General features: G+C 45.8%; 1 protein-coding gene across 1 annotated transcript in view; it reads right to left on the bottom strand.

Moving 5' to 3' along the window:
• LOC115125359 (small G protein signaling modulator 2-like) overlaps positions 1-27,500 on the bottom strand; it is a 282,167-nt gene that overhangs the window by 73,705 nt on the left and 180,962 nt on the right. The window contains exons 4-8 of the mRNA XM_065024190.1: positions 17,122-17,295; positions 16,392-16,459; positions 15,255-15,403; positions 12,419-12,553; positions 5,231-5,355 (exon numbers count right to left, since the gene is read on the bottom strand). Of these exons, the coding sequence (XP_064880262.1) occupies positions 5,231-5,355; positions 12,419-12,553; positions 15,255-15,403; positions 16,392-16,459; positions 17,122-17,295 (651 nt within the window). The remainder of the gene's footprint in view (positions 1-5,230; positions 5,356-12,418; positions 12,554-15,254; positions 15,404-16,391; positions 16,460-17,121; positions 17,296-27,500) is intronic.

Here is a 27,500-nt window from a genome sequence, read left to right as displayed (position 1 = left end):
AGTGGTTAGAGGCATGTAGCCTAGTAGTTAGAGGAGGCAGGTAGCCTAGTGGTTAGAGGCATGTAGCCTAGTGGTTAGAGGCGGCAGGTAGCCTAGTGGTTAGAGGCAGGTAGCCTAGTGGTTAGAGGCATGTAGCCTAGTGGTTAGAGGCTGTTAGCCTAGTGGTTAGAGGCAGATAGTCTAGTGGTTAGAGGAGGCAGGTAGCCTAGTGGTTAGAGGCATGTAGCTTAGTGGTTAGAGGCATGTAGCCTAGTGGTTAGAGGCTGTTAGCCTAGTGGTTAGAGGCAGATAGTCTAGTGGTTAGAGGAGGCAGGTAGCCTAGTGGTTAGAGGCATGTAGCTTAGTGGTTAGAGGCAGATAGTCTAGTGGTTAGAGGAGGCAGGTAGCCTAGTGGTTAGAGGCAGATAGTCTAGTGGTTAGAGGAGGCAGGTAGCCTAGTGGTTAGAGGCGTATAGCCTAGTGGTTAGAGGGGGCAGGTAGCCTAGTGGTTAGAGGCATGTAGCCTAGTGGTTAGAGGCTGTTAGCCTAGTGGTTAGAGGCAGATAGTCTAGTGGTTAGAGGAGGCAGGTAGCCTAGTGGTTAGAGGCTGATAGCCTAGTGGTTAGAGGAGGCAGGTAGCCTAGTGGTTAGAGGCATGTAGCCTAGTGGTTAGAGGCAGGTAGCCTAGTGGTTAGAGGCAGATAGTCTAGTGGTTAGAGGCTGTTAGCCTAGTGGTTAGAGGCTGTTAGCCTAGTGGTTAGAGGAGGCAGGTAGCCTAGTGGTTAGAGGAAGGTAGCCTAGTGGTTAGAGGCTGTTAGCCTAGTGGTTAGAGGCTGATAGCCTAGTGGTTAGAGGAGGCAGGTAGCCTAGTGGTTAGAGGCAGATAGCCTAGTGGTTAGAGGCAGGTAGCCTAGTGGTTAGAGGCAGGTAGCCTAGTGGTTGGAGGCAGGTAGCCTAGTGGTTGGAGGCAGGTAGCCTAGTGGTTAGAGGGGGCAGGTAGCCTAGTGGTTAGAGGCATGTAGCCTAGTGGTTAGAGGCTGTTAGCCTAGTGGTTAGAGGCAGATAGTCTAGTGGTTAGAGGAGGCAGGTAGCCTAGTGGTTAGAGGCAGATAGTCTAGTGGTTAGAGGAGGCAGGTAGCCTAGTAGTTAGAGGAGGCAGGTAGCCTAGTGGTTAGAGGCATGTAGCCTAGTGGTTAGAGGAGGCAGGTAGCCTAGTGGTTAGAGGCATGTAGCCTAGTAGTTAGAGGAGGCAGGTAGCCTAGTGGTTAGAGGCATGTAGCCTAGTGGTTAGAGGGGGCAGGTAGCCTAGTGGTTAGAGGCAGGTAGCCTAGTGGTTAGAGGCATGTAGCCTAGTGGTTAGAGGCTGTTAGCCTAGTGGTTAGAGGCAGATAGTCTAGTGGTTAGAGGAGGCAGGTAGCCTAGTGGTTAGAGGCATGTAGCTTAGTGGTTAGAGGCATGTAGCCTAGTGGTTAGAGGAGGCAGGTAGCCTAGTGGTTAGAGGCATGTAGCCTAGTGGTTAGAGGCTGTTAGCCTAGTGGTTAGAGGCAGATAGTCTAGTGGTTAGAGGAGGCAGGTAGCCTAGTGGTTAGAGGCATGTAGCTTAGTGGTTAGAGGCAGATAGTCTAGTGGTTAGAGGAGGCAGGTAGCCTAGTGGTTAGAGGCAGATAGTCTAGTGGTTAGAGGAGGCAGGTAGCCTAGTGGTTAGAGGCGTATAGCCTAGTGGTTAGAGGGGGCAGGTAGCCTAGTGGTTAGAGGCATGTAGCCTAGTGGTTAGAGGCTGTTAGCCTAGTGGTTAGAGGCAGATAGTCTAGTGGTTAGAGGAGGCAGGTAGCCTAGTGGTTAGAGGCAGATAGTCTAGTGGTTAGAGGAGGCAGGTAGCCTAGTAGTTAGAGGAGGCAGGTAGCCTAGTGGTTAGAGGCATGTAGCCTAGTGGTTAGAGGGGGCAGGTAGCCTAGTGGTTAGAGGCATGTAGCCTAGTGGTTAGAGGCTGTTAGCCTAGTGGTTAGAGGCAGATAGTCTAGTGGTTAGAGGAGGCAGGTAGCCTAGTGGTTAGAGGCAGATAGTCTAGTGGTTAGAGGAGGCAGGTAGCCTAGTGGTTAGAGGCGTGTAGCCTAGTGGTTAGAGGGGGCAGGTAGCTTAGTGGTTAGAGGCATGTAGCCTAGTGGTTAGAGGCTGTTAGCCTAGTGGTTAGAGGCAGATAGTCTAGTGGTTAGAGGAGGCAGGTAGCCTAGTAGTTAGAGGAGGCAGGTAGCCTAGTGGTTAGAGGCAGATAGCCTAGTGGTTAGAGAGGCAGGTAGCCTAGTGCTTAGAGGAGGCAGGTAGCCTAGTGGTTAGAGGCAGGTAGCCTAGTGGTTAGAGAGGCAGGTAGCCTAGTGGTTAGAGGCAGATAGCCTAGTGGTTAGAGGAGGCAGGTAGCCTAGTGGTTAGAGGAGGCAGGTAGCCTAGTGGTTAGAGGCATGTAGCCTAGTGGTTAGAGGGGGCAGGTAGCCTAGTGGTTAGAGGGGGCAGGTAGCCTAGTTGTTAGAGGCAGGTAGCATAGAGGTTAGAGGCAGGTAGCCTAGTTGTTAGAGAGGGGGGTAGCCTACTGGTTAGAGGAGGCAGGTAGCCTAGTGGTTAGAGGAGGCAGGTAGCCTAGTGGTTAGAGGAGGCAGGTAGCCTAGTGGTTACAGGAGGCATGTAGTCTAGTGGTTAGAGGAGGCAGGTAGTCTAGTGGTTAGAGCGTTGGGCCAGTAACCAGCAGGTAGCCTAGTGGTTAGAGGAGGCAGGTAGCCTTGTGGTTAGAGGCAGGTAGCCTAGTGGTTAGAGAGGCAGGTAGCCTAGGAGTGAGAGGAGGCAGGTTGCCTAGTGGTTAGAGGCAGATTGTCTAGCGGTTAGAGGCAGGTAGCCTAGTGGATAGAGTGTTGGACCAGTAACCAGCAGGTAGCCTAGTGGTTAGAGTGTTGGACCAGTAACCAGCAGGTAGTCTAGTGGTTAGTGTTGGGCCAGTAACCAGCAGGTAGTCTAGTGGTTAGAATATTGGGCCAGTAACCAGCAGGTAGCCTAGTGGTTAGAGCGTTGGGCCAGTAACCAGCAGGTAGCCTTGTGGTTAGAGCATTGGGCCAGTAACCAGCAGGTAGTCTAGTGGTTAGAGTGTTGGGCCAGTAACCAGCAGGTAGCCTAGTGGTTAGAGCGTTGGGCCAGTAACCAGCAGGTAGCCTAGTGGTTAGAGCGTTGGGCCAGTAACCAGCAGGTAGCCTAGTGGTTAGAGTGTTGGGCCAGTAATCAGCAGGTAGTCTAGTGGTTAGAGCGTTGGACTAGTAACCAGCAGGTAGTCTAGTGGTTAGAGCGTTGGGCCAATAACCAGCAGGTAGCCTAGTGGTTAGAGCGTTGGGCCAGTAACCAGCAGGTAGCCTAGTGGTTAGAGCGTTGGGCCAGTAACCAGCAGGTAGCCTAGTGGTTAGAGCGTTGGGCCAGTAACCAGCAGGTAGTCTAGTGGTTAGAGCATTGGGCCAGTAACCAGCAGGTAGCCTAGCGGTTAGAGCGTTGGACTAGTAACCAGCAGGTAGCCTAGTGGTTAGAGCGTTGGGCCAGTAACCAGCAGGTAGCCTAGTGGTTAGAGCGTTGGACTAGTAACTAGCAGGTAGCCTAGTGGTTAGAGCGTTGGGCCAGTAACCAGCAGGTAGCCTAGTAGTTAGAGTGTTGGACTAGTAACCAGCAGGTAGTCTAGTGGTTAGAGCATTGGGCCAGTAACCAGCAGGTAGCCTAGTGGTTAGAGTGTTGGGCCAGTAACCAGCAGGTAGCCTAGTGGTTAGAGCGTTGGGCCAGTAACCAGCAGGTAGCCTAGTGGTTAGAGCGTTGGGCCAGTAACCAGCAGGTTGTCTAGTGGTTAGAGCATTGGGCCAGTAACCAGCAGGTAGCCTAGCGGTTAGAGCATTGGGCCAGTAACCAGCAGGTAGCCTAGTGGTTAGAGCGTTGGACTAGTAACCAGCAGGTAGCCTAGTGGTTAGAGCGTTGGGCCAGTAACCAGCAGGTAGCCTAGTGGTTAGAGCGTTGGACTAGTAACTAGCAGGTAGTCTAGTGGTTAGAGCGTTGGGCCAGTAACCAGCAGGTAGCCTAGTAGTTAGAGCGTTGGACTAGTAACCAGCAGGTAGCCTAGTGGTTAGAGCGTTGGGCCAGTAACCAGCAGGTAGCCTAGTGGTTAGAGTGTTGGGCCAGTAATCAGCAGGTAGTCTAGTGGTTAGAGCGTTGGACTAGTAACCAGCAGGTAGTCTAGTGGTTAGAGCGTTGGGCCAATAACCAGCAGGTAGCCTAGTGGTTAGAGCGTTGGGCCAGTAACCAGCAGGTAGCCTAGTGGTTAGAGTGTTGGGCCAGTAACCAGCAGGTAGCCTAGTGGTTAGAGCGTTGGGCCAGTAACCAGCAGGTAGCCTAGTGGTTAGAGCGTTGGGCCAGTAACCAGCAGGTAGTCTAGTGGTTAGAGCATTGGGCCAGTAACCAGCAGGTAGCCTAGCGGTTAGAGCGTTGGGCCAGTAACCAGCAGGTAGCCTAGTGGTTAGAGTGTTGGGCCAGTAACCAGCAGGTAGCCTAGTGGTTAGAGCGTTGGGCCAGTAACCAGCAGGTAGCCTAGTGGTTAGAGCGTTGGGCCAGTAACCAGCAGGTTGTCTAGTGGTTAGAGCATTGGGCCAGTAACCAGCAGGTAGCCTAGCGGTTAGAGCGTTGGGCCAGTAACCAGCAGGTAGCCTAGTGGTTAGAGCGTTGGACTAGTAACCAGCAGGTAGCCTAGTGGTTAGAGCGTTGGGCCAGTAACCAGCAGGTAGCCTAGTGGTTAGAGCGTTGGACTAGTAACTAGCAGGTAGTCTAGTGGTTAGAGCGTTGGGCCAGTCAACGGAAAATGTTGCTGGATCAAATCTCAGAGCTGACAAGGTTAAAAAAAATCTGTCGCTCTGCTGCTGAACAAGGCAGTTAAACCAACTGTTCCCGGGTAGACTTTCATTGTAAATAAGAAGTAGTTCTTAACTGACTTGCCTAGTTAAATAAAGGTTAAATCAAATTTAAAACAATTTAAATGGTGAGGTTGTCTTAAAGGGGAATGATTTAGAACGCCATTTAACTGTAACTGTACATAGATTTACTTCCTAAAGTGTTTCCATTCCCCTTTAACTCTCTGACCGGGAAATGTGTTCAGTGGGTCACAGACCAGTTAAATAGGAGGGTCTACCACCCCACAATATGTTTCTATATACTACGTGTTTATGTCCTGCAGGGCTGAACCTACCTCTTCTCCAGGTCACAGTCCCCCAGGGTGCCGTTGATGAGCTGGTTAGGGGTCCACTTCAGAGTGAGGTTGTCCCCTGACTGGTGAAGGGACAGGTACCCCCGCAACACCTCCATCTCTTTCTTCTATTGGGGGGCAAAGAGCTCTATTTTCATGTCATCTGATCAAAGCACCGGTTCCAATCTAAGTAACAATGCTGTTTATCAAACTTCAGGCGGTGCTACGGTCAAATTAAAAATAAAGCTCTTGGCCAGGCACACCAGTGGTTGGTTTAGCATTGAAAAACAAGAAGCATATGCAGCAATGTCCCTCATCCCTACGGTAAAATATGGTAGTGAATATTATGATGTCACGGAGCTAGTTTCTTCTACTGGTCCTGGAGCCTGTGTTAAGGTCAAGGCCATCATGGACTTTACCCAGTACAGGGACGTTTTAGTCAAAAGCCTGGTTGCCTCTACCAGGAGGCTGACACTTGGCCGCAAGTGGGTCTTCCAGCAAGGCAAAGAGCCCAATACAGTAATCAAACAGACGAACAGACGAAGGTTATCAAGTATCTGGAAGGATTCTGTATGGAGGAATGGTCTAAACATTTTAGAAAAGTATTGAAAACAGAGAGCACTGGAGGGTGCTGGATTATTGAAAACGGGGGTTGGTGCTGGAGTATTGAAAACGGGGGTTGGTGCTGGAGATTGAAAACGGGGGTTGGTGCTGGAGTATTGAAAACGGGGGTTGGTGCTGGAGTATTGAAAACGGGGAGAGTGCTGTAATATTAAAAACAGGGGAGAGTGCTGGATTATTGAAAACAGGAGTTGGTGCTGGAGTATTGAAAACGGGATGGTGCTGTAATATTGAAAACAGGGGAGGGTACTGGATAATTGACAATGGGAGGATGCTACAGAATTGAAAACAGGGAAGGGTGCTGGAGTATTTAAAACAGGGGAAGGTACTGGAATATTGAAAACGGGAGGGTGCTGGAGTATTGAAAACATAGGAGGGTAGTGGAGTATTGAAAACCGGGGAGGGTGCTGGAGAATTGAAAGCAGGGCTGGGTTCTGGAGTATTGAAAACAGGGCTGGGTGCTGGTGTATTGAAAACAGGGATGGGTGCTGGTGTATTGAAAGCAGGGAAGTGAGCTGAATTATATAAAACAGGGTAGGGTGCTGAAGCATTGAAAATGGGAGGGTGCTAGAGAATTGAAAACAGGGAGCAGGTTGGAATATTGAAAACAGGGAAGGGAGCTGGATTATGGAAAACAAGGGAAGGGTGCTGGAGATTTAAAAACAGGGAAGGGTCCTGGAGTATTGAAAATGGGGGAGGGTGATGAAGTATTAAAAACAGGGGAGGGTGTTAGAATATTGAAAATGGGATGGTGCTGGAGTATTGAAAGCAGGGCAGGGTGCTGGATTATTGCAAACAGGGGAGGGTAATGTAGAATTGAAAGCAGGGCTGGGTGCTGGAATATTGAAAACGGGAGGTTCCTGGAGTTTTGAAAACAGGGGAAGGTGATGGAGTATTGAAAACTGGGGAGGGCGCTAGAGTATTAACAGGGGAGAGTGCTGAAGTTTTGAAAACAGGGTAGACTACTGGACTATTGAAAACGGAGGAGGGTGCTGGAGAATTGTAAACAGGGGAGGGTGCTGGAGTATTGAAAACAGGGATGGGTGCTGGAGATTTGAAAATGAGAGGGTACTGGAGTATTAAAAACAGGGGAGGGTACTGGAGTATTGAAAGCAGGGGAGGGTCCTAGAGTATTGAAAGCAGGGGAGGGTGCTAGAGTATTGAAAATGGGGGAAGGTGATGGAGTATTGAAAACAGGGGAGCTGGAATATTGAAAACGAGGGAGGGTCCTGGAATATTGAAAACAGGGAAGGGAGCTGGATTATTGAAAACGAGGGAGGGTGCTGGAGTATTAAAAATGGGAGGGTGCTGGAGTATTAAAAACAGGGGAGAGTGCTGGATTATTGACAACAGGGGAGGGTGGTAGAATATTGAAAACAGAGAAGGGAGCTGGAGTGTTGAAAACGAGGGAGGGTGCTGGAGTATTAACAGGGGAGAGTGCTGGAGAATTGTAAACAGGGGAGGGTGCTGGAGTATTAATTCTCGTCAAAAACAACTTTAAATTGAGGTAGTGCTTTTGATTTGACGGTCCACACAATTAGACCCAGTGACGTGTGTACCAAACTCACTAAAAGTGGCAGTAATAAAGCCTCTCTTGAAAAAGCCAAACCTTGACCCAGAAAATATAAACAACTATCGGCCTATATCGAATCTTCCATTCCTCTCAAAAATTTTAGAGAAGGCTGTTGCGCAGCAACTTCACTGCCTTCCTGAAGACAAACAATGTATACGAAATGCTTCAGTCTGGTTTTAGACCCCATCATAGCACTGAGACGGCACTTGTGAAGGTGGTAAATGACATTTTAATGGCATCGGACCGAGGCTCTGCATCTGTCCTCGTGCTCCTAGACCTTAGTGCTGCTTTTGATACCATCGATCACCACATTCTTTTGGAGAGATTGGAAACCCAAATTGGTCTACACGGACATGTTCTGGCCTGGTTTAGATCTTATCTGTCGGAAAGATATCAGTTTGTCTCTGTGAATGGTTTGTCCTCTGACAAATCAACTGTAAATTTCGGTGTTCCTCAAGGTTCCGTTTTAGGACCACTATTGTTTTCACTATATATTTTACCTCTTGGGGATGTTATTCGAAAACATAATGTAAACTTTCACTGCTATGCGGATGACACACAGCTGTACATTTCAATGAAACATGGTGAAGCCCCAAAATTGCCCTCACTAGAAGCATGTGTTTCAGACATAAGGAAGTGGATGGCTGCAAACTTTCTACTATTAAACTTGGACAAAACAGAGATGCTTGTTCTAGGTCCCAAGAAACAAAGAGATCTTCTGTTGAATCTGACAATTAATCTTAATGGTTGTACAGTCGTCTCAAATAAAACTGTGAAGGACCTCGGCGTTACTCTGGACCCTGATCTCTCTTTTGAAGAACATATCAAGACCATTTCGAGGACAGCTTTTTTCCATCTACGTAACATTGCAAAAATCAGAAACTTTCTGTCCAAAAATGATGCAGAAAAATTAATCCATGCTTTTGTCACTTCTAGGTTAGACTACTGCAATGCTCTATTTTCTGGCTACCCGGATAAAGCACTAAATAAACTTCAGTTAGTGCTAAATACGGCTGCTAGAATCCTGACTAGAACCAAAAAAATGTATCATATTACTCCAGTGCTAGCCTCTCTACACTGGCTTCCTGTCAAAGCAAGGGCTGATTTCAAGGTTTTACTGCTAACCTACAAAGCATTACATGGGCTTGCTCCTACCTATCTCTCTGATTTGGTCCTGCCGTACATACCTACACGTACGCTACGGTCACAAGACGCAGGCCTCCTAATTGTCCCTAGAATTTCTAAGCAAACAGCTGGAGGCAGGGCTTTCTCCTATAGAGCTCCATTTTTATGGAACGGTCTGCCTACCCATGTCAGAGACGCAAACTCGGTCTCAACCTTTAAGTCTTTACTGAAGACTCATCTCTTCAGTGGGTCATATGATTGAGTGTAGTCTGGCCCAGGAGTGGGAAGGTGAACGGAAAGGCTCTGGAGCAACGAACCGCCCTTGCTGTCTCTGCCTGGCCGGTTTCCCTCTTTCCACTGGGATTCTCTGCCTCTAACCCTATTACAGGGGCTGAGTCACTGGCTTACTGGGGCTCTCTCATGCCGTCCCTGGAGGGGGTGCGTCACCTGAGTGGGTTGATTCACTGTTGCGGTCATCCTGTCTGGGTTGGCGCCCCCCCCCCCCCTTGGGTTGTGCCGTGGCGGAGATCTTTGTGGGCTATACTCAGCCTTGTCTCAGGATGGTAGGTTGGTGGTTGAAGATATCCCTCTAGTGGTGTGGGGGCTGTGCTTTGGCAAAGTGGGTGGGGTTATATCCTTCCTGTTTGGCCCTGTCCGGGGGTGTCCTCGGATGGGGCCACAGTGTCTCCTGACCCCTCCTGTCTCAGCCTCCAGTATTTATGCTGCAGTAGTTTATGTGTCGGGGGGCTGGGGTCAGTTTGTTATATCTGGAGTACTTCTCCTGTCCTATTCGGTGTCCTGTGTGAATCTAAGTGTGCGTTCTCTAATTCTCTCCTTCTCTCTTTCTTTCTCTCTCTCGGAGGACCTGAGCCCTAGGACCATGCCCCAGGACTACCTGACATGATGACTCCTTGCTGTCCCCAGTCCACCTGGCCATGCTGCTGCTCCAGTTTCAACTTCCACCTGACTGTGCTGCTGCTCCAGTTTCAACTGTTCTGCCTTATTATTATTCAACCATGCTGGTCATTTATGAACATTTGAACATTTTGGCCATGTTCTGTTATAATCTCCACCCGGCACAGCCAGAAGAGGACTGGCCACCCCACATAGCCTGGTTCCTCTCTAGGTTTCTTCCTAGGTTTTGGCCTTTCTAGGGAGTTTTTCCTAGCCACCGTGCTTCTACACCTGCATTGCTTGCTGTTTGGGGTTTTAGGCTGGGTTTCTGTACAGCACTTTGAGATATCAGCTGATGTACGAAGGGCTATATAAATACATTTGATTTGATTTGATTTGACATGTTTCTACGCTCGCTAGCCAAGTTTGATCAAGGATTTCTATTGGAGAAGCAGTTTCTGCCCATTTTCACACTGTATTGTGTTTCATAGAGGAGCCGTTATACAATTCCACAAACAGACGCGTTCCAGCAAGTATATCTCACTTGTCACCCTCAAAGCCAATTTCTCCTTTGGCCGCCTTTCCTTCCAGTTCTCTGCTGCCAATGACTGGAACGAACTACAAAAATCTCTGAAACTGGAAACACTTATCTCCCTCACTAGCTTTAAGCACTAGCTGTCAGAGCAGCTCACATATCACTGCACCTGTACATAGCCCATCTATAAATAGCCCAAACAACTACCTCTTCCCCTACTGTATTTATTTATTTATTTTGCTCCTTTGCACCCCAGTCTTTCTACTTTGCACACTCATCTACTGTCAAATCTACCATTCCAGTGTTTTATTTGCTATATTGTATTTACTTCATCACCGTGGCCTATTTATTGCCTTTACCTCCCTTATCTCACCTCATTTGCTCATATTGTATATAGACATATTTTTCTACTGTATGTTTGTTTATTCAATGTGTAACTCTGTGTTGTTGAATGTGTCGAACTGCTTTGCTTTATCTTGGTAAATGACAACTTGTTCTCAACTTGCCTACCTGGTTAAATAAAGGCGAAATAAAAATAAATAAAATATAGGGAGGAGACAAACAGACTGGATTATATAGGGAGGAGACAAACAGACTGGATTATATAGGGAGCAGACAAACAGACTGGATTATATAGGGAGCAGACAAACAGACTGGATTATATAGGGAGGAGACAAACAGACTGGATTATATAGGGAGGAGACAAACAGACTGGATTATATAGGGAGGAGACAAACAGACTGGATTATATAGGGAGCAGACAAACAGACTGGATTATATAGGAAGGAGACAAACAGACTGGATTATATAGGGAGGAGACAAACAGACTGGATTATATAGGGAGGAGACAAACAGACTGGATTATATAGGGAGGAGACAAACAGACTGGATTATATAGGGAGCAGACAAACAGACTGGATTATATAGGGAGCAGACAAACAGACTGGATTATATAGGGAGCAGACAAACAGACTGGATTATATAGGGAGCAGACAAACAGACTGGATTATATAGGGAGGAGACAAACAGACTGGATTATATAGGGAGGAGACAAACAGACTGGATTATATAGGGAGGAGACAAACAGACTGGATTATATAGGGAGCAGACAAACAGACTGGATTATATAGGGAGCAGACAAACAGACTGGATTATATAGGGAGCAGACAAACAGACTGGATTATATAGGGAGCAGACAAACAGACTGGATTATATAGGGAGCAGACAAACAGACTGGATTATATAGGGAGCAGACAAACAGAGTGGATTATATAGGGAGGAGACAAACAGAGTGGATTATATAGGGAGCAGACAAACAGACTGGATTATATAGGGAGGAGAAAAACAGACTGGATTATATAGGGAGCAGACAAACAGAGTGGATTATATAGGGAGGAGACAAACAGAGTGGATTATATAGGGAGCAGACAAACAGACTGGATTATATAGGCAGGAGACAAACAGACTGGATTATATAGGGAGCAGACAAACAGAGTGGATTATATAGGGAGGAGACAAACAGACTGGATTATATAGGGAGCAGACAAACAGACTGGATTATATAGGGAGCAGACAAACAGACTGGATTATATAGGGAGGAGACAAACAGACTGGATTATATAGGGAGCAGACAAACAGACTGGATTATATAGGGAGGAGACAAACAGACTGGATTATATAGGGAGGAGACAAACAGACTGGATTATATAGGGAGCAGACAAACAGACTGGATTATATAGGGAGGAGACAAACAGACTGGATTATATAGGAAGCAACTTTCTCAGAGTGTATTTACTAACTACCCCAACGCTTTACTGACCATCCCTGAGTTCAGTTAATCAATCAATCAAATGTATTTTACGAAGCTTTTAAAACATCAGCATTTGACTTGTCACAAAGAGCTTCACAGAAACCCAGTCTAAAATCCCAAAGAGTATGCAAAGCAGAAGTAGAAGCACAGTGGCTAGGAAACACTCCCTAGAAGCCACTTTAAACTATAACACTTTGTTTACATACCCTACATTACTCATCTCATATGTATATACTGTACTCTGTACCATCTACTGCATCTTGCCTATGCCGTTCTGTACCATCACTCATTCATATATCTTATGTACATATTCTTTATCCCTTTACACTTGTGTGTATAAGGTAGTAGTTGTGGAATTGTTAGGTTAGATTACTCGTTGGTTATTACTGCGTTGTCGGGAACTAGAAGCACAAGCATTTCGCTACACTCGCATTAACATCTGCTAACTATGTGTACGTGTGACAAATGACATTAGATTAGCTTTGATTCGAAGGCATGAACCTACTGCAGAAAGAAACTTAGAGAGGAAGCCGGCTCAGAGAGGTGGCTGATCCTCTTCTTGCCTGAACTAAAATACAGTACAACAATAATACCACTACATGTTACAGTAGTAAAACTCTTGTGTCATATTACCGGTTGGACCAGGACGTTGTTTTTGCCGTAGAGCAGGTGAGTACGGGAGTTCTGGTGAAGAGATTCCACGTATTCCCGTGCAGACGCCGCAAACTTATCCTCGGACATGCTGACGCTGGACTGTCTCTTCCGGATCTGGGAAACAGGCCAGGAGAAAGGTCTACGTTATTGAGAATTGAAACAGGCCAGGAGAAAGGTCTAAGTTATTGAGAATTGAAACAGGCCAGGAGAAAGGTCTATGTTATTGAGAATTGAAACAGGCCAGGAGAAAGGTCTAAGTTATTGAGAATTGAAACAGGCCAGGAGAAAGGTCTATGTTATTGAGAATTGAAACAGGCCAGGGGAAAGGTCTATGTTATTGAGAATTGAAACAGGCCAGGAGAAAGGTCTATGTTATTGAGAATTGAAACAGGCCAGGAGAAAGGTCTATGTTATTGAGAATTGAAACAGGCCAGGAGAAAGGTCTATGTTATTGAGAATTGAAACAGGCCAGGAGAAAGGTCTATGTTATTGAGAATTGAAACAGACCAGGAGAAAGGTCTATGTTATTGCGAATTGAAACAGGCCAGGAGAAAGGTCTAAGTTATTGAGAATTGAAACAGACCAGGAGAAAGGTCTAAGTTATTGAGAATTGAAACAGACCAGGAGAAAGGTCTTCATTATTGAGAATTGAAACAGGCCAGGGGAAAGGTCTAAGTTATTGAGAATTGAAACAGGCCAGGAGAAAGGTCTATGTTATTGAGAATTGAAACAGACCAGGAGAAAGGTCTAAGTTATTGAGAATTGAAACAGACCAGGAGAAAGGTCTTCATTATTGAGAATTGAAACAGGCCAGGGGAAAGGTCTAAGTTATTGAGAATTGAAACAGGCCAGGAGAAAGGTCTATGTTATTGAGTATTGAAATAGGCTAGACACACTACACTACATAGAGACTCCACAACACTACATAGAGACTCCACAATACTACATAAAGAGAGACACTACAACACTACATAAAGAGAGACACTACATAGAGACTCCACAACACTACATAAAGAGACACTACATAGACTCCACAACACTACATAAAGAGAGACACTACATAGAGACTCCACAACACTACATAAAGAGAGACACTACAACACTACATAGAGACTCCACAACACTACATAAAGAGAGACATTACATAGAGACTCCACAACACTACATAAAGAGAGACACTACATAGACTCCACAACACTACATAAAGAGAGACACTACATAGAGACTCCACAACACTACATAAAGAGAGACACTACAACACTACATAGAGACTCCACAACACTACATAAAGAGAGACACTACATAGAGACTCCACAACACTACATAAAGAGAGACACTACATAGAGACTCCACAACACTACATAAAGAGAGACACTACAACACTACATAGAGACACCACAACACTACATAAAGAGAGACACTACATAGAGACTCCACAACACTACATAAAGAGAGACACTACAACACTACATAGAGACACTACAACACTACATAAAGAGAGACTCCACAACATGACAACAACACTACATAGAGACTCCACAACACTACATAAAGAGAGACACTACATAGAGACTCCACAACACTACATAAAGAGAGATTCCACAACATGACAACAACACTACATAAAGAGAGACACTACATAGAGAATCCACAACACTACATAAAGAGAGACACTACAACACTACATAAAGAGAGACACTACAACACTACATAAAGAGAGACACTACAACACTACATAGAGACTCCACAACACTACATAAAGAGAGACACTACAACACTACATAAAGAGAGACAAAACAACACTACATAAAGAGAGACAACACTACATAAAGAGAGACAACACAACACTACATAAAGAGAGACACTACAACACTACATAAAGAGAGACACCACAACACTACATAAAGAGAGACACCACAACACTACATAAAGAGAGACAACACAACACTACATAAAGAGAGACACTACAACACTACATAGAGACTCCACAACACTACATAAAGAGAGGTTCCACAACATGACAACAACACTACATAGAGAGAGACACTACAACACTACATAAAGAGAGACACTACAACACTACATAAAGAGAGACACTACATAGAGACTCCACAACACTACATAAAGAGAGACACTACATAGAGACTCCACAACACTACATAAAGAGAGACACTACATAGAGACTCCACAACACTACATAAAGAGAGATTCCACAACATGACAACAACACTACATGGTAGCAGCACCAACATTGTTGGGCATAAACAACTTCACAAAAGACAAAATGGTAGAGAGAAAACACATCACGCGATGCAGTCACAAGTGTCAGTAAAAGTGTCTATGATTGAGTCTTTGAACGTAGAAATAAAACTGTCCACTTTGAGTGTTTATTGCAGCGAGCTGAAAAGAGGAGCAACACAGGGAAATGTGTGCTTTGGGGACCTTTAACAGAATGTGACTGGTACCCTTCGGGCCCTGGTCAACAGTAGTGCACTATATACGGAATAGGGTGTCATTAGATACGCAGCCCATATGACCATGATTGAAACTGACTGGGTTCTTTACCCACCGGGGATTTGAACCAATAACCCTGTAGTTACTTAGCCCTATTGTCTAACCCCTTCTGAGAAGCTACTACCAGGTGGGTAAAACAACTGTTACTGAGTGGACTATCCTGGTTAAAGAACTATACAGGAAATGATTATTGCCATAGCTACTCGTTGAATCCTCACAGAATGTATTGTACTGTATTGATCGACTCCAGTAAGTGCCCCCATGTATTCCCTGGCCCCCCGAGGGACCCAGCCTCTCTCACCCCCAGAGCGGGCCTCTTGCTGGGGGAAGCGTCCTGGCCCCGGTGGGCCCCGTGGATCCGGTGGCGCTGGACCAACTCGTTGGCCGACGGGTCCGTCCAGAAGTGGTCGGACGTCTTCAGCTTAGTGTACTCCAGAGCACAGGGACCCACTGGGGGGGTGGAGAGGGGGAGTGTGAAAGAGGGAGGGGGGAGAGAGGGAGGGGGAGAGAGAGGAGGGGGAGATGGGGAGAGGGGGGGAGATGGGTAGAGAGGGGTGGGGGAGGGAGAGAGGGAGGGAGAGAGGGAGGGAGAGAGGGAGGAGAGAGGGAGGAGAGAGGGAGGGAGAGAGGGAGGAGAGAGAGGGAGGGAGAGAGGGAGGAGAGAGGGAGGAGAGAGGGAGGAGAGAGAGGGAGGGAGAGAGGGAGGAGAGAGGGAGGGAGAGAGGGAGGAGAGAGGGAGGGAGAGAGGGAGGAGAGAGGGAGGAGAGAGGGAGGAGAGAGAGGGAGGGAGAGAGGGAGGAGAGAGGGAGGAGAGAGGGAGGAGAGAGAAAGAAGGGGGCAAAAGAGGGGCAGAATGAGGGAGAAAGTAAATATAAGCAAAAAAGAGTATCTACAATGTGTGCTTTTGTGTCACCTAAATGTATCATTATAACAACCCAATGTAGCATTATAACACTCCATAGGGGCATTATAACACTCCATAGGGGCATTATAACACTCCATAGGGGCATTATAGCACTCCATAGGGGCATTATAACACTCCATAGGGGCATTATAGCACTCCATAGGGGCATTATAACACTCCATAGGGGCATTATAACACTCCATAGGGGCATTATAGCACTCCATAGGGGCATTATAACACTCCATAGGGGCATTATAACACTCCATAGGGGCATTATAGCACTCCATAGGGGCATTATAACACTCCATAGGGGCATTATAGCACTCCATAGGGGCATTATAACACTCCATAGGGGCATTATAACACTCCATAGGGGCATTATAACACTCCATAGGGGCATTATAACACTCCATAGGGGCATTATAGCACTCCATAGGGGCATTATAACACTCCATAGGGGCATTATAGCATCCCAATGTATCATTTTAACAAACGAATGTAGCATTTTTTATAACAGCTCGCAGTCAAACTTACCCAGTAGACATGCCAGGATGGGTCCAAACACTGTGTCATGCATCAGAGACTCCCTCTCATAGTACTTACTGTAGAGACAACACACACACACACACGCACGCACACACACACACACACACACACACACACCCACACACACACACACACACACACACACACACACACACACACACACACACACACACACACACACACACACACGTAGAGAAACAACAAAAGAGCAGTGAGTCCAACATGAGAAACACTGCATTAGGCCTAATGTAGGAGAAAACAGTGAATGAAATTAGAAGCAGTAATGTAGAGTGCAGGACGAAAAAAGCTAATTCAGGGAGAAAGCTAATTCAATTTAAAAAATAATGGAACCATGAATGGAACAGACATTGATGAACTACAGCTCTTTGCAGTGTAAGTTAATGCAGAAGTTGCCTTTTCATTTCTTACCTGGAGTTATCCACGATGTACTGTACAACCTTGCATACAGTGCAGTGTGAGTTGCCATTCATTTCTTACCTGGAGTTATCCACGATGTACTGTACGACCTTGCATACAGTGCAGTGTGAGTTGCCATTCATTTCTTACCTGGAGTTATCCACGATGTACTGTACGACCTTGCATACAGTGCAGTGTGAGTTGCCATTAATTTCTTACCTGGAGTTATCCACGATGTACTGTACGACCTTGCATACAGTGCAGTGTAAGTTAATGCAGAAGTTGCCTTTTCATTTCTTACCTGGAGTTATCCACGATGTACTGTACGATCTTGTCCAGGACCTTCTCGAAGAGGGCGGTGCGAACCCAGATGTGCTTGATGGCCTGAGCGGAGAGGGGCTGGGGGGCGCGACCTGCAGACGATGACCCCTGCCTCTTCAGGGGCTCCTGACCCATACTCTGGGTCCTCTGGGTTCTAAGGGGCGAAGGGCAAAGGTCAGTAAATGACAGGGTTAGGGATTAACGGGCTAGAGAGGTTAGGCTTTTTTGACAGATGATCTCAGGTAAGGTTGGTATTGCTGTAAGGTGGGAATCCAGAAATCCCTGTTGGGAGATTAAAGGAAGTAGGAGGGAACCAGGAAATCCCTGTTGGGAGATTAAAGGAAGTAGGAGGGAACCAGGAAATCCCTGTTGGGAGATTAAAGGAAGTAGGAGGGAACCAGGAAATCCCTGTTGGGAGATTAAAGGAAGTAGGAGGGAAGCAGGAAATCCCTGTTGGGAGATTAAAGGAAGTAGGAGGGAACCAGGAAATCCCTGTTGGGAGATTAAAGGAAGTAGGAGGGAACCAGGAAATCCCTGTTGGGAGATTAAAGGAAGTAGGATTGAAGCAGGAAATCCCTATTGGAAGATTAAAGGAAGTAGGAGGGAACCAGGAAATCCCTGTTGGGAGATTAAAGGAAGTAGGAGGGAAGCAGGAAATCCCTGTTGGGAGATTAAAGGAAGTAGGAGGGAACCAGGAAATCCCTGTTGGGAGATTAAAGGAAGTAGGAGGGAACCAGGAAATCCCTGTTGGGAGATTAAAGGAAGTAGGATTGAAGCAGGAAATCCCTATTGGAAGATTAAAGGAAGTAGGAGGGAACCAGGAAATCCCTGTTGGGAGATTAAAGGAAGTAGGAGGGAAGCAGGAAATCCCTGTTGGGAGATTAAAGGAAGTAGGAGGGAACCAGGAAATCCCTGTTGGGAGATTAAAGGAAGTAGGAGGGAACCAGGAAATCCCTGTTGGGAGATTAAAGGAAGTAGGAGGGAAGCAGGAAATCCCTGTTGGGAGATTAAAGGAAGTAGGAGGGAAGCAGGAAATCCCTGTTGGGAGATTAAAGGAAGTAGGAGGGAACCAGGAAATCCCTGTTGGGAGATTAAAGGAAGTAGGAGGGAACCAGGAAATCCCTGTTGGGAGATTAAAGGAAGTAGGAGGGAAGCAGGAAATCCCTGTTGGGAGATTAAAGGAAGTAGGAGGGAAGCAGGAAATCCCTGTTGGGAGATTAAAGGAAGTAGGAGGGAACCAGGAAATCCCTGTTGGGAGATTAAAGGAAGTAGGAGGGAAGCAGGAAATCCCTGTTGGGAGATTAAAGGAAGTAGGAGGGAACCAGGAAATCCCTGTTGGGAGATTAAAGGAAGTAGGAGGGAACCAGGAAATCCTCCAACCAAGATTTCTGGAAAACCTGGGAATTTCTGGAACGTTCCAGGAATTTTGCAACCCTACTGTAGAGTAGATTGTATGCTATTCAGATCTCTGCGCAGACTGATTTGTCTTGTCGTGTGTCTTCCTCTTGGTAGAGCAGACTAGGAGATGGATACACTTGACTGCATTTATAAGGGGAAGGATAGTCATGACCGCTATGGTACGGTCTCCACCTTGTCATCTTTCGCTAGTTGTGGCAGACATTTTCTAGATAAAACGTAGCATATCTTTTTTGAAACGTCTGCATGCTTTTCTCCTACATCTGATTCAAAGGGGGAAAAGTCTCCCATGAAAGACTCAGGATCAATGACCAATGGTGACAGAGACTCAGGCATGATCAATGACCAATGGTGACAGAGACTCAGGCATGATCAATGACCAATGGTGACAGAGACTCAGGCATGATCAATGACCAATGGTGACAGAGACTCAGGCATGATCAATGACCAATGGTGACAGAGACTCAGGCATGATCAATGACCAATGGTGACAGAGACTCAGGCATGATCAATGACCAATGGTGACAGAGGGAGCGGGGGGTCCATACAGTTACATAGCTTGATATATTTTTGGATGATATTATATTTATGTTGCTAGGTAGCGTCAGAAAGTTGAAGTAGTCTGTACCTATGCCAAAACCTTTTAATCTTATAGCTTGTTCTCCATCTTCTTTAGCATAAACACACATATTTTCAGCACTTTTATTTCCATGACTGATCAAAACTCATTTTCTCTTGTCTCTCTGCAGCAGACAGACGGTGAGAAATATGTTTGGAATATCAATTCGCAATAAAATCCCAGTATCAATCTCGTAATACATATAGAATCGTGAGAATACACATCGTGTCGGCACCAAAGTATGGTGATGAAATCGTATTGTGAGGTCCCCCTGCGCAAATTCCCAGCCCTAACGAACAACATCAAAGATACCACTCAGACGACTCTATTAGGCCCTAATGCAGCGTTTTACAAACTCTATCCTGGGGGACACCAAGAAGTGCACGTTTGAGAGAGAGAGAATGAGAGGGAAAAATCGCATTACAAGCTTTCATCTTTGAAATGAGGGAGTCGTAAAATTGAAGAGGCAGTAATGTAGTATGCAGAACAAAAGCAACAAAGAGAAAGCGAATTAAATGTCAATAATGTAATCATGACTGGAACAGACATTGACAGCCGAGACCTCTTTGTGTATACAGTGCAGTGTAAGTTAATGCAGAAGTTGCCGTTGTTTACCTTTGTTTACCTGAGTTATCCACGAGTCGAGCAGAGTGGATGTGGAAGTCTACTTTGAAATTCTGTTCTACTTCTATTCTTCTATCTCCCTTCCTGTCTTTTCATATCATTGTGTCTTCATTCTCTCCTTTCCGATCTCTCTCTCTCTCTCTGTTCATGTCTTTCCTCTCTCTCTCCCTCTTTGTTTTGCTATCTCTCTCTCTTTGTTTTGCTATCTCTCTCTCTCTTTGTTTTGCTATCTCTCTCTCTCTCTCTTTGTTTTGCTATCTCTCTCTCTCTCTGTCTTTGTTTTGCTATCTCTCTCTCTCTCTCTTTGTTTTGCTATCTCTCTCTCTCTCTCGGTCTTTGTTTTGCTCTCTCTCTCTCTCTCTTTTTGTTTTGCTATCTCTCTTTTTGTTTTGCTATCTCTCTCTCTCTCCCTCTTTGCTTTGCTATCTCTCTCTCTCTTTGTTTTGATATCTCTCTCTTTTGTTTTGCTATCTCTCTCTCTCTCTGTCTTTGTTTTGCTATCTCTCTCTTTTTGTTTTGCTATCTCTCTCTCCCTCTTTGTTTTGCTATCTCTCTCTCCCTCTTTGCTTTGCTATCTCTCTCCCTCTTTGCTTTGCTATCTCTCTCTCCCTCTTTGTTTTGCTATCTCTCTCTCCCTCTTTGCTTTGCTATCTCTCTCCCTCTTTGCTTTGCTATCTCTCTCTCCCTCTTTGTTTTGCTATCTCTCTCTCCCTCTTTGTTTTGCTGCCTCTCTCTTTTTTCCTATCTCTCTCTTTCTTTGTTTTCCTATCTCTCTCTCTTTTTGTTTGGCTATCTCTCTCTTTTTGTTTTGCTATCTCTCTCTCTCTCTCTTTGTTTTGCTATCTCTCTCTCTTTGTTTTGCTATCGCTCTTTCTCTTTGTTTTGCTGTATCTCCCTTTTGTTTTGCTATCTCTCTGTCTCTCTTTGTTTTGCTATCTCTCTGTTTTGCTATCTCTCTCTCTCTCTCTTTGTTTTGCTATCTCTCTCTCTCTCTTTTTGTTTTGCCATCTCTCTCTTTTTGTTTTGCTATCTCTTTCTCTTTCTATCTTTCTTGATTGTTATTCTCAGCGGTTTTATAATATAGAAGAAACGTCTAACAGAGTTGTATCTACTCTCCCACATCGTAGCTCAACACTCTCACACAGAAACACACACCACACAACTTCCACCGCCACCCTACTCCCCTACGCCCACTCAAACCACCACCCAGTCACGATGCACTCACCCTCAGCCTCTTCAGCCTGCCACACACACACCACACGACTTCCACCGCCACCCTACTCCCCTACGCCCACTCAAACCACCACCCAGTCACGATGCACTCACCCTCAGCCTCTTCAGCCTACCACGCACAGAAACACACTCTCTCTCTCGCTCTCTCTCTCTCATACACACACACAGAAACACACTCTCTCTCTCGCCCTCTCTCACTCTCTCTCTCTCATACACACACACACAGAAACACACTCTCTCTCTCGCTCTCTGTCTCTCATACACACACACATAAACACACTCTCTCTCTCGCTCTCTGTCTCTCATACACACACACAACAACACACTCTCTCTCTCGCTCTCTGTCTCTCATGCACACACACAGAAACACACTCTCTCTCGCCCTCTCGCTCTCTCATGCACACACACAGAAACACACTCTCTCTCGCTCTCTCATGCACACACACAGAAACACACTCTCTCTCGTCCTCTCTTGCTCTCTCTCTCTCATACACACACACACACACAGAAACACACTCTCTCTCTCGCTCTCTCTCTCTCATACACACACACATAAACACACTCTCTCTCTCGCTCTCTGTCTCTCATACACACACACAACAACACACTCTCTCTCTCGCTCTCTGTCTCTCATGCACACACACAGAAACACACTCTCTCACGCCCTCTCGCTCTCTCATGCACACACACAGAAACACACTCTCTCTCTCGCTCTCTCATGCACACACACAGAAACACACTCTCTCTCTCTCTCTCACACACAAACACACACCACACGACTTCCACCGCCACCCTACTCCCCTACGCCCACTCAAACCACCACCCAGTCACGATGCACTCACCCTCAGCCTCTTCAGCCTACCACGCACAGAAACACACTCTCTCTCTCGCTCTCTCTCACTCTCTCTCTCTCATACACACACACACAGAAACACACTCTCTCTCTCGCTCTCTCTCTCTCATACACACACACAGAAACACACTCTCTCTCTCGCCCTCTCTCACTCTCTCTCTCTCTCATACACACACACACAGAAACACACTCTCTCTCTCGCTCTCTCTCTCTCATACACACACACATAAACACACTCTCTCTCTCGCTCTCTGTCTCTCATACACACACACAACAACACACTCTCTCTCGCTCTCTGTCTCTCATGCACACACACAGAAACACACTCTCTCTCGCCCTCTCGCTCTCTCATGCACACACACAGAAACACACTCTCTCTCGCTCTCTCATGCACACACACAGAAACACACTCTCTCTCGTCCTCTCTTGCTCTCTCTCTCTCATACACACACACACACACACACAGAAACGCACTCTCTCTCTTGCTCTCTCTCTCTCTCATACACACACAGAAACACTCTCTCTCTCTCTCTCTCTCCTCTCTCTCTCTCTCTCTCTCTCTCTCATACACACACAGAAACACTCTCTCTCTCTCTCTCCTCTCTCTCTCTCTCTCTCTCTCTCTCTCATACACACACACTGAAATACATGTATCCCTTGTATTAGTTAGTATTGTGTCTGTTCACCAGATCTGCCATTTGAAAGCGTGTAGAGCCAAAGCACGGCTGTGTCCCAAATGGCACCCTTTCCCTTACATAAACACACACTACCGTTCAAAAGGTTTGGGGTCACTTATAAATGTCCTTGTTTAAAAATAACATCCTGCTTCCCTCCTACTTCCATTAAAATAACATCAAATTGATCAGAAATACAGTGTAGATGTTGTTAATGTTTTAAATGACTATTATTGTAGCTGGAAACGGCAGATTTTTAATGGGATGCGTACAGAGGCCGTATTATCAGCAACCATCACTCCTGTGTTCCAATGGCACGTTGTGTTAGCTAATCCAACTTTATCATTTTAAAAGGATAATTGATCATTAGAAAACCCTTTTGCAATTATGTTAGCACAGCTGAAAACTGTTGTTCTGATGAAATAAGCAATAAAACGGGCCTTCTTTAGACTAGTTGAGTATCTGGAGCATCAGCATTTGTGGGTTCGATTACAGGCTCAAAATGGCCAGCAACAAAATAACACTCTCCTGAAATTCATCGGTCTTGTTCTGAGAAATGAAGACTATTCCATGCGAGAAATTTGCCTAGAAACTGAAGATCTCGTACAACGCTGTGCTGTGTACTACTCCCTTCACAGAACAGCGCACACCGTCTCTAACCAGAATAGAAAGAGGAGTGGGAGGCCCCGGTGCACAACTGAGCAAGAGGACAAGTACATCAGAGTGTATAGTTTGAGAAACAGACGCCTCACGAGTCACAACTGGCAGCTTCATGAAATAGTTCCCTGCAAAACACCCGACTCAACGTCAACAATGAAGAGGCGACTCTGGGATGCTGGGCTTCTAGGCAGAGTTCCTCTGTCAAGTCTCAACGTCAACAGTGAAGAGGCGACTCCGGGATGCTGGCCTTCTAGGCAGAGTTCCTCTGTCCAGTCTCAACGTCAACAGTGAAGAGGCGACTCCGGGATGCTGACCTTCTAGGCAGAGTTCCTCTGTCCAGTCTCAACGTCAACAGTGAAGAGGTGACTCCGGGATGCTGACCTTCTAGGCAGAGTTCCTCTGTCCAGTCTCAACGTCAATAGTGAAGAGGCGACTCCGGGATGCTGGCCTTCTAGGCAGAGTTCCTCTGTCCAGTCTCAACGTCAACAGTGAAGAAGCGACTCCGGGATGCTGACCTTCTAAAGTAGAGCACTGAATTGAGGGGAAAGGCTTCCATTTGGGCAGCCTATAGTGGGTGAACAGTATGAAGAGTGTGCTTCAAGAGTATACTTTCATATCCTCTTCCTCTTCCTCTAAAGCTTCCTGTCAAGAGACAGTGATGGAGCTTGATTCTATATAGGAATTGACGGGGTGCCATTCAAGCCTGACGCTAAATTACAAATTTCAGAGCACACACACACACAGACACACACACGTCTTAGATGCAAAACCCTGTCATCATGGCGGCGTATTCCTCATGTTAATTTGTTTTGTCGGAGACAAATAGAAATCGTATCGTACATTAATCTACCGTCATCTCCGGTGCATGTTGACATTTGATGACATTTTGAATTTGTGAAGACCTGCGACATCAATGGCTCTAGGATTGGGTTGTTGACTTGGTGGTGGGGAGAGGAGGGGGGGTGGGTGGGGGTGGTGCAGAGAACGCTGCCATGGGGAAATTACCCGTCTGAAAGGTTTGGGGTGGACCTCACATGTTACCTTATTCCCTCTATAGTGTATAGTGCACTGCTTTTGACCACGGCCCATAGGAAACTACAGTGGCAAGATAAAGTATGTGAACCCTTTGGAATGATCTGGATTTCTGAATAAATTGGTCGTAAAATTAGATTTGCTCTTCATCTAAGTCCCAACAATATTTTATTTATCTAGGCAAGTCAGTTAAGAACACATTCTTACTTTCAATGACTGCCTAGGAACAGTGGGTTAACTGCCTGTTCAGGGGTAGAACGACAGATTTGTACCTTGTCAGCTCGGGGGTTTGAACTTGCAACGTTCCGGTTACTAGTCCAACACTCTAACCACTAGGCTACCCTGCCGCCTCTACACTCTAACCACTAGGCTACCCTGCCGCCTCTACACTCTAACCACTAGGCTACCCTGCCGCCTCTACACTCTAACCACTAGGCTACCCTGCCGCCTCTACACTCTAACCACTAGGCTACCCTGCCGCCTCTACACTCTAACCACTAGGCTACCCTGCCGCCTCTACACTCTAACCACTAGGCTACCCTGCCGCCTCTACACTCTAACCACTAGGCTACCCTGCCGCCTCTACACTCTAACCACTAAGCTACCCTGCCGACAAACACAGTGTTCTTAAAATAATAACACATCAATTATTGTCTTTTTCTTGTCTATATTGAATACATCATTTAAACATTCATAGTGTAGGTTGGAAAAAGGTATGTGAACCCCCCCTCTAGGCTAATGACTTCTCCAAATTCTAATTGGAGTCAGGAGTCAGCTAACCTGGAGTTCAATCATTGAGACGAGATTGGAGATGTTGGTTAGAGCTGCCCTGCCCTATAAAAAACACTCTCAAAATTTGAGTTCGCTATTCACAAGAAGCATTGCCTGATGTGAATCATGCTTCGAACAAAAGAAATCTCAGAAGACCTAAGAATCGTTGACTTGCTGATAAGGAAATGTGTTTTAATAAATGATTAGAATGTTACAGTCCTGAAACCATAGGTCTGATACCATGTGATGGTATGAAACCATAGGTCTGATACCATAGGTCTGATACCATGTGATGGTATGAAACCATAGGTCTGATACCATAGGTCTGATACCATGTGATGGTATGAAACCATAGGTCTGATACCATGTGATGGTATGAAACCATAGGTCTGATACCATGTGATGGTATGAAACCATAGGTCTGATACCATGTGATGGTATGAAACCATAGGTCTGATACCATAGGTCTGATACCATAGGTCTGATACCATAGGTCTGATACCATGTGATGGTATGAAACCATAGGTCTGATACAATGTGATTGTATGAAACCATAGGTCTGATACCATGTGATGGTATGAAACCATAGGTCTGATACCATGTGATGGTATGAAACCATAGGTCTGATACCATGTGATGGTATGAAACCATAGGTCTGATACCATGTGATGGTATGAAACCATAGGTCTGATACCATGTGATGGTATGAAACCATAGGTCTGATACCATAGGTCTGATACCATGTGATGGCATGAAACCATAGGTCTGATACCATAGGTCTGATACCATGTGATGGTATGAAACCATAGGTCTGATACCATGTGATGGTATGAAACCATAGGTCTGATACCATGTGATGGTATGAAACCATAGGTCTGATACCATAGGTCTGATACCATGTGATGGCATGAAACCATAGGTCTGATACCATAGGTCTGATACCATGTGATGGTATGAAACCATAGGTCTGATACCATGTGATGGTATGAAACCATAGGTCTGATACCATAGGTCTGATACCATAGGTCTGATACCATGTGATGGTATGAAACCATAGGTCTGATACCATAGGTCTGATACCATAGGTCTGGTACCATAGGTCTGATATCATGTGATGGTATGAAACCATAGGTCTGATACCATAGGTCTGATACCATGTGATGGTATGAAACCATAGGTCTGATACCATAGGTCTGATACCATAGGTCTGATACCATGTGATGGTATGAACTTAATTTGAATCATTAGATTATTATAACACATGTGTGTAAGTGTTAGACTCATTCGATGATTAGATTATAATACTGTGTGTGGTTTTAGTCAGAATCAACGTTTTGGGAAAAATGTGTCTAGTGTTTTGAGGACAGACTATCTGTCTGAGCCAGATCCGGGGAGACCTTGGCTGGAACACTTCCCAGTCCCAGGTCTCTCCCTATCTTAGGGGAGGGGAGGAAGACACTATTCTCACGTACTCCCCTAGGCTCTGTTGCCGGGCGGATTTGTGTGTCGCTATAAATTGAAGGTCCTGTACTTGTACACGTCAGAACGTTCCCGTGAATAAACATTTAACTGTGGTAGACTGGGCCTTTGTCTGTTTCCTTTTCTATCAGTATCTTACAAATCCTGATATAACAGACTGAGAGTAACATCATTTAATTGGTAAATGAACAGAATTCTCCTGGCACTTGCATAAAGGGTAACAGTATCTCTAAAAGCCTTGATGTTCATCAGTCCACAGAAAGACAAATTGTCTATAAATGGAGAAAGTTCAGCACTGTTGCTACTCTCCCTAGGAGTGGCCGTCCTGTAAAGATGACAGAGCACAGCGCAGAATGCTCAATGAGGTTAAGAAGAATCCTAGGGTGTCAGCTAAAGACTTACCGAACATGCTAACATCTCTGTTGACGAGTCTACGATACATAAAACACTAAACAGGATAGGTGTTCATGGGAGGACACCACAGAAGTTCTGAAGTTCGCAAAAGAGTACCTGGATGTTCCACAGCGCTACTGGTAAAATATTCTGTGGACAGATAAAACTACAGTTGAGTTGTTTGGAAGGAACACACAACACTATGTGTGGAGAAAAAAAGGCATAGCACACCAACATCTAAACCTCATCCCAACTGTAAAGTCTGGTGGAGGGAGCATCATGGTTTTGGGCTGCTTTACTGACTCAGGGCCTGGACAGCTTGCTATCATCGAAGGATAAATGAATTCCCAGGTTTATCAAGACATTTTCCAGGAGAATGTAAGGCAATCTGTCCGCCAATTGAAGCTCAACAGAAGTTGGGTGATGCAACAGGACAACGACTCAAAACACAGAAGCAAATCAACAACAGAATGGCTTCAACAGAAGAAAATACGCCTTCTGGAGTGGCCCAGTCAGAGTCCTGACCTCAACCCCATTGAGAAGCTGTGGTATGACCTCGAGAAAGCAGTTCACACCAGACATCCCAAGAATATTGCTGAACTGAA

This window comes from Oncorhynchus nerka, linkage group LG11 (assembly GCF_034236695.1).
Source record: "Oncorhynchus nerka isolate Pitt River linkage group LG11, Oner_Uvic_2.0, whole genome shotgun sequence".
NCBI lineage: Eukaryota > Metazoa > Chordata > Actinopteri > Salmoniformes > Salmonidae > Oncorhynchus > Oncorhynchus nerka.
The sequence above is the reverse complement of the archived record's forward strand: the minus strand, read 5'-3'. Positions and strand labels throughout refer to the sequence as shown.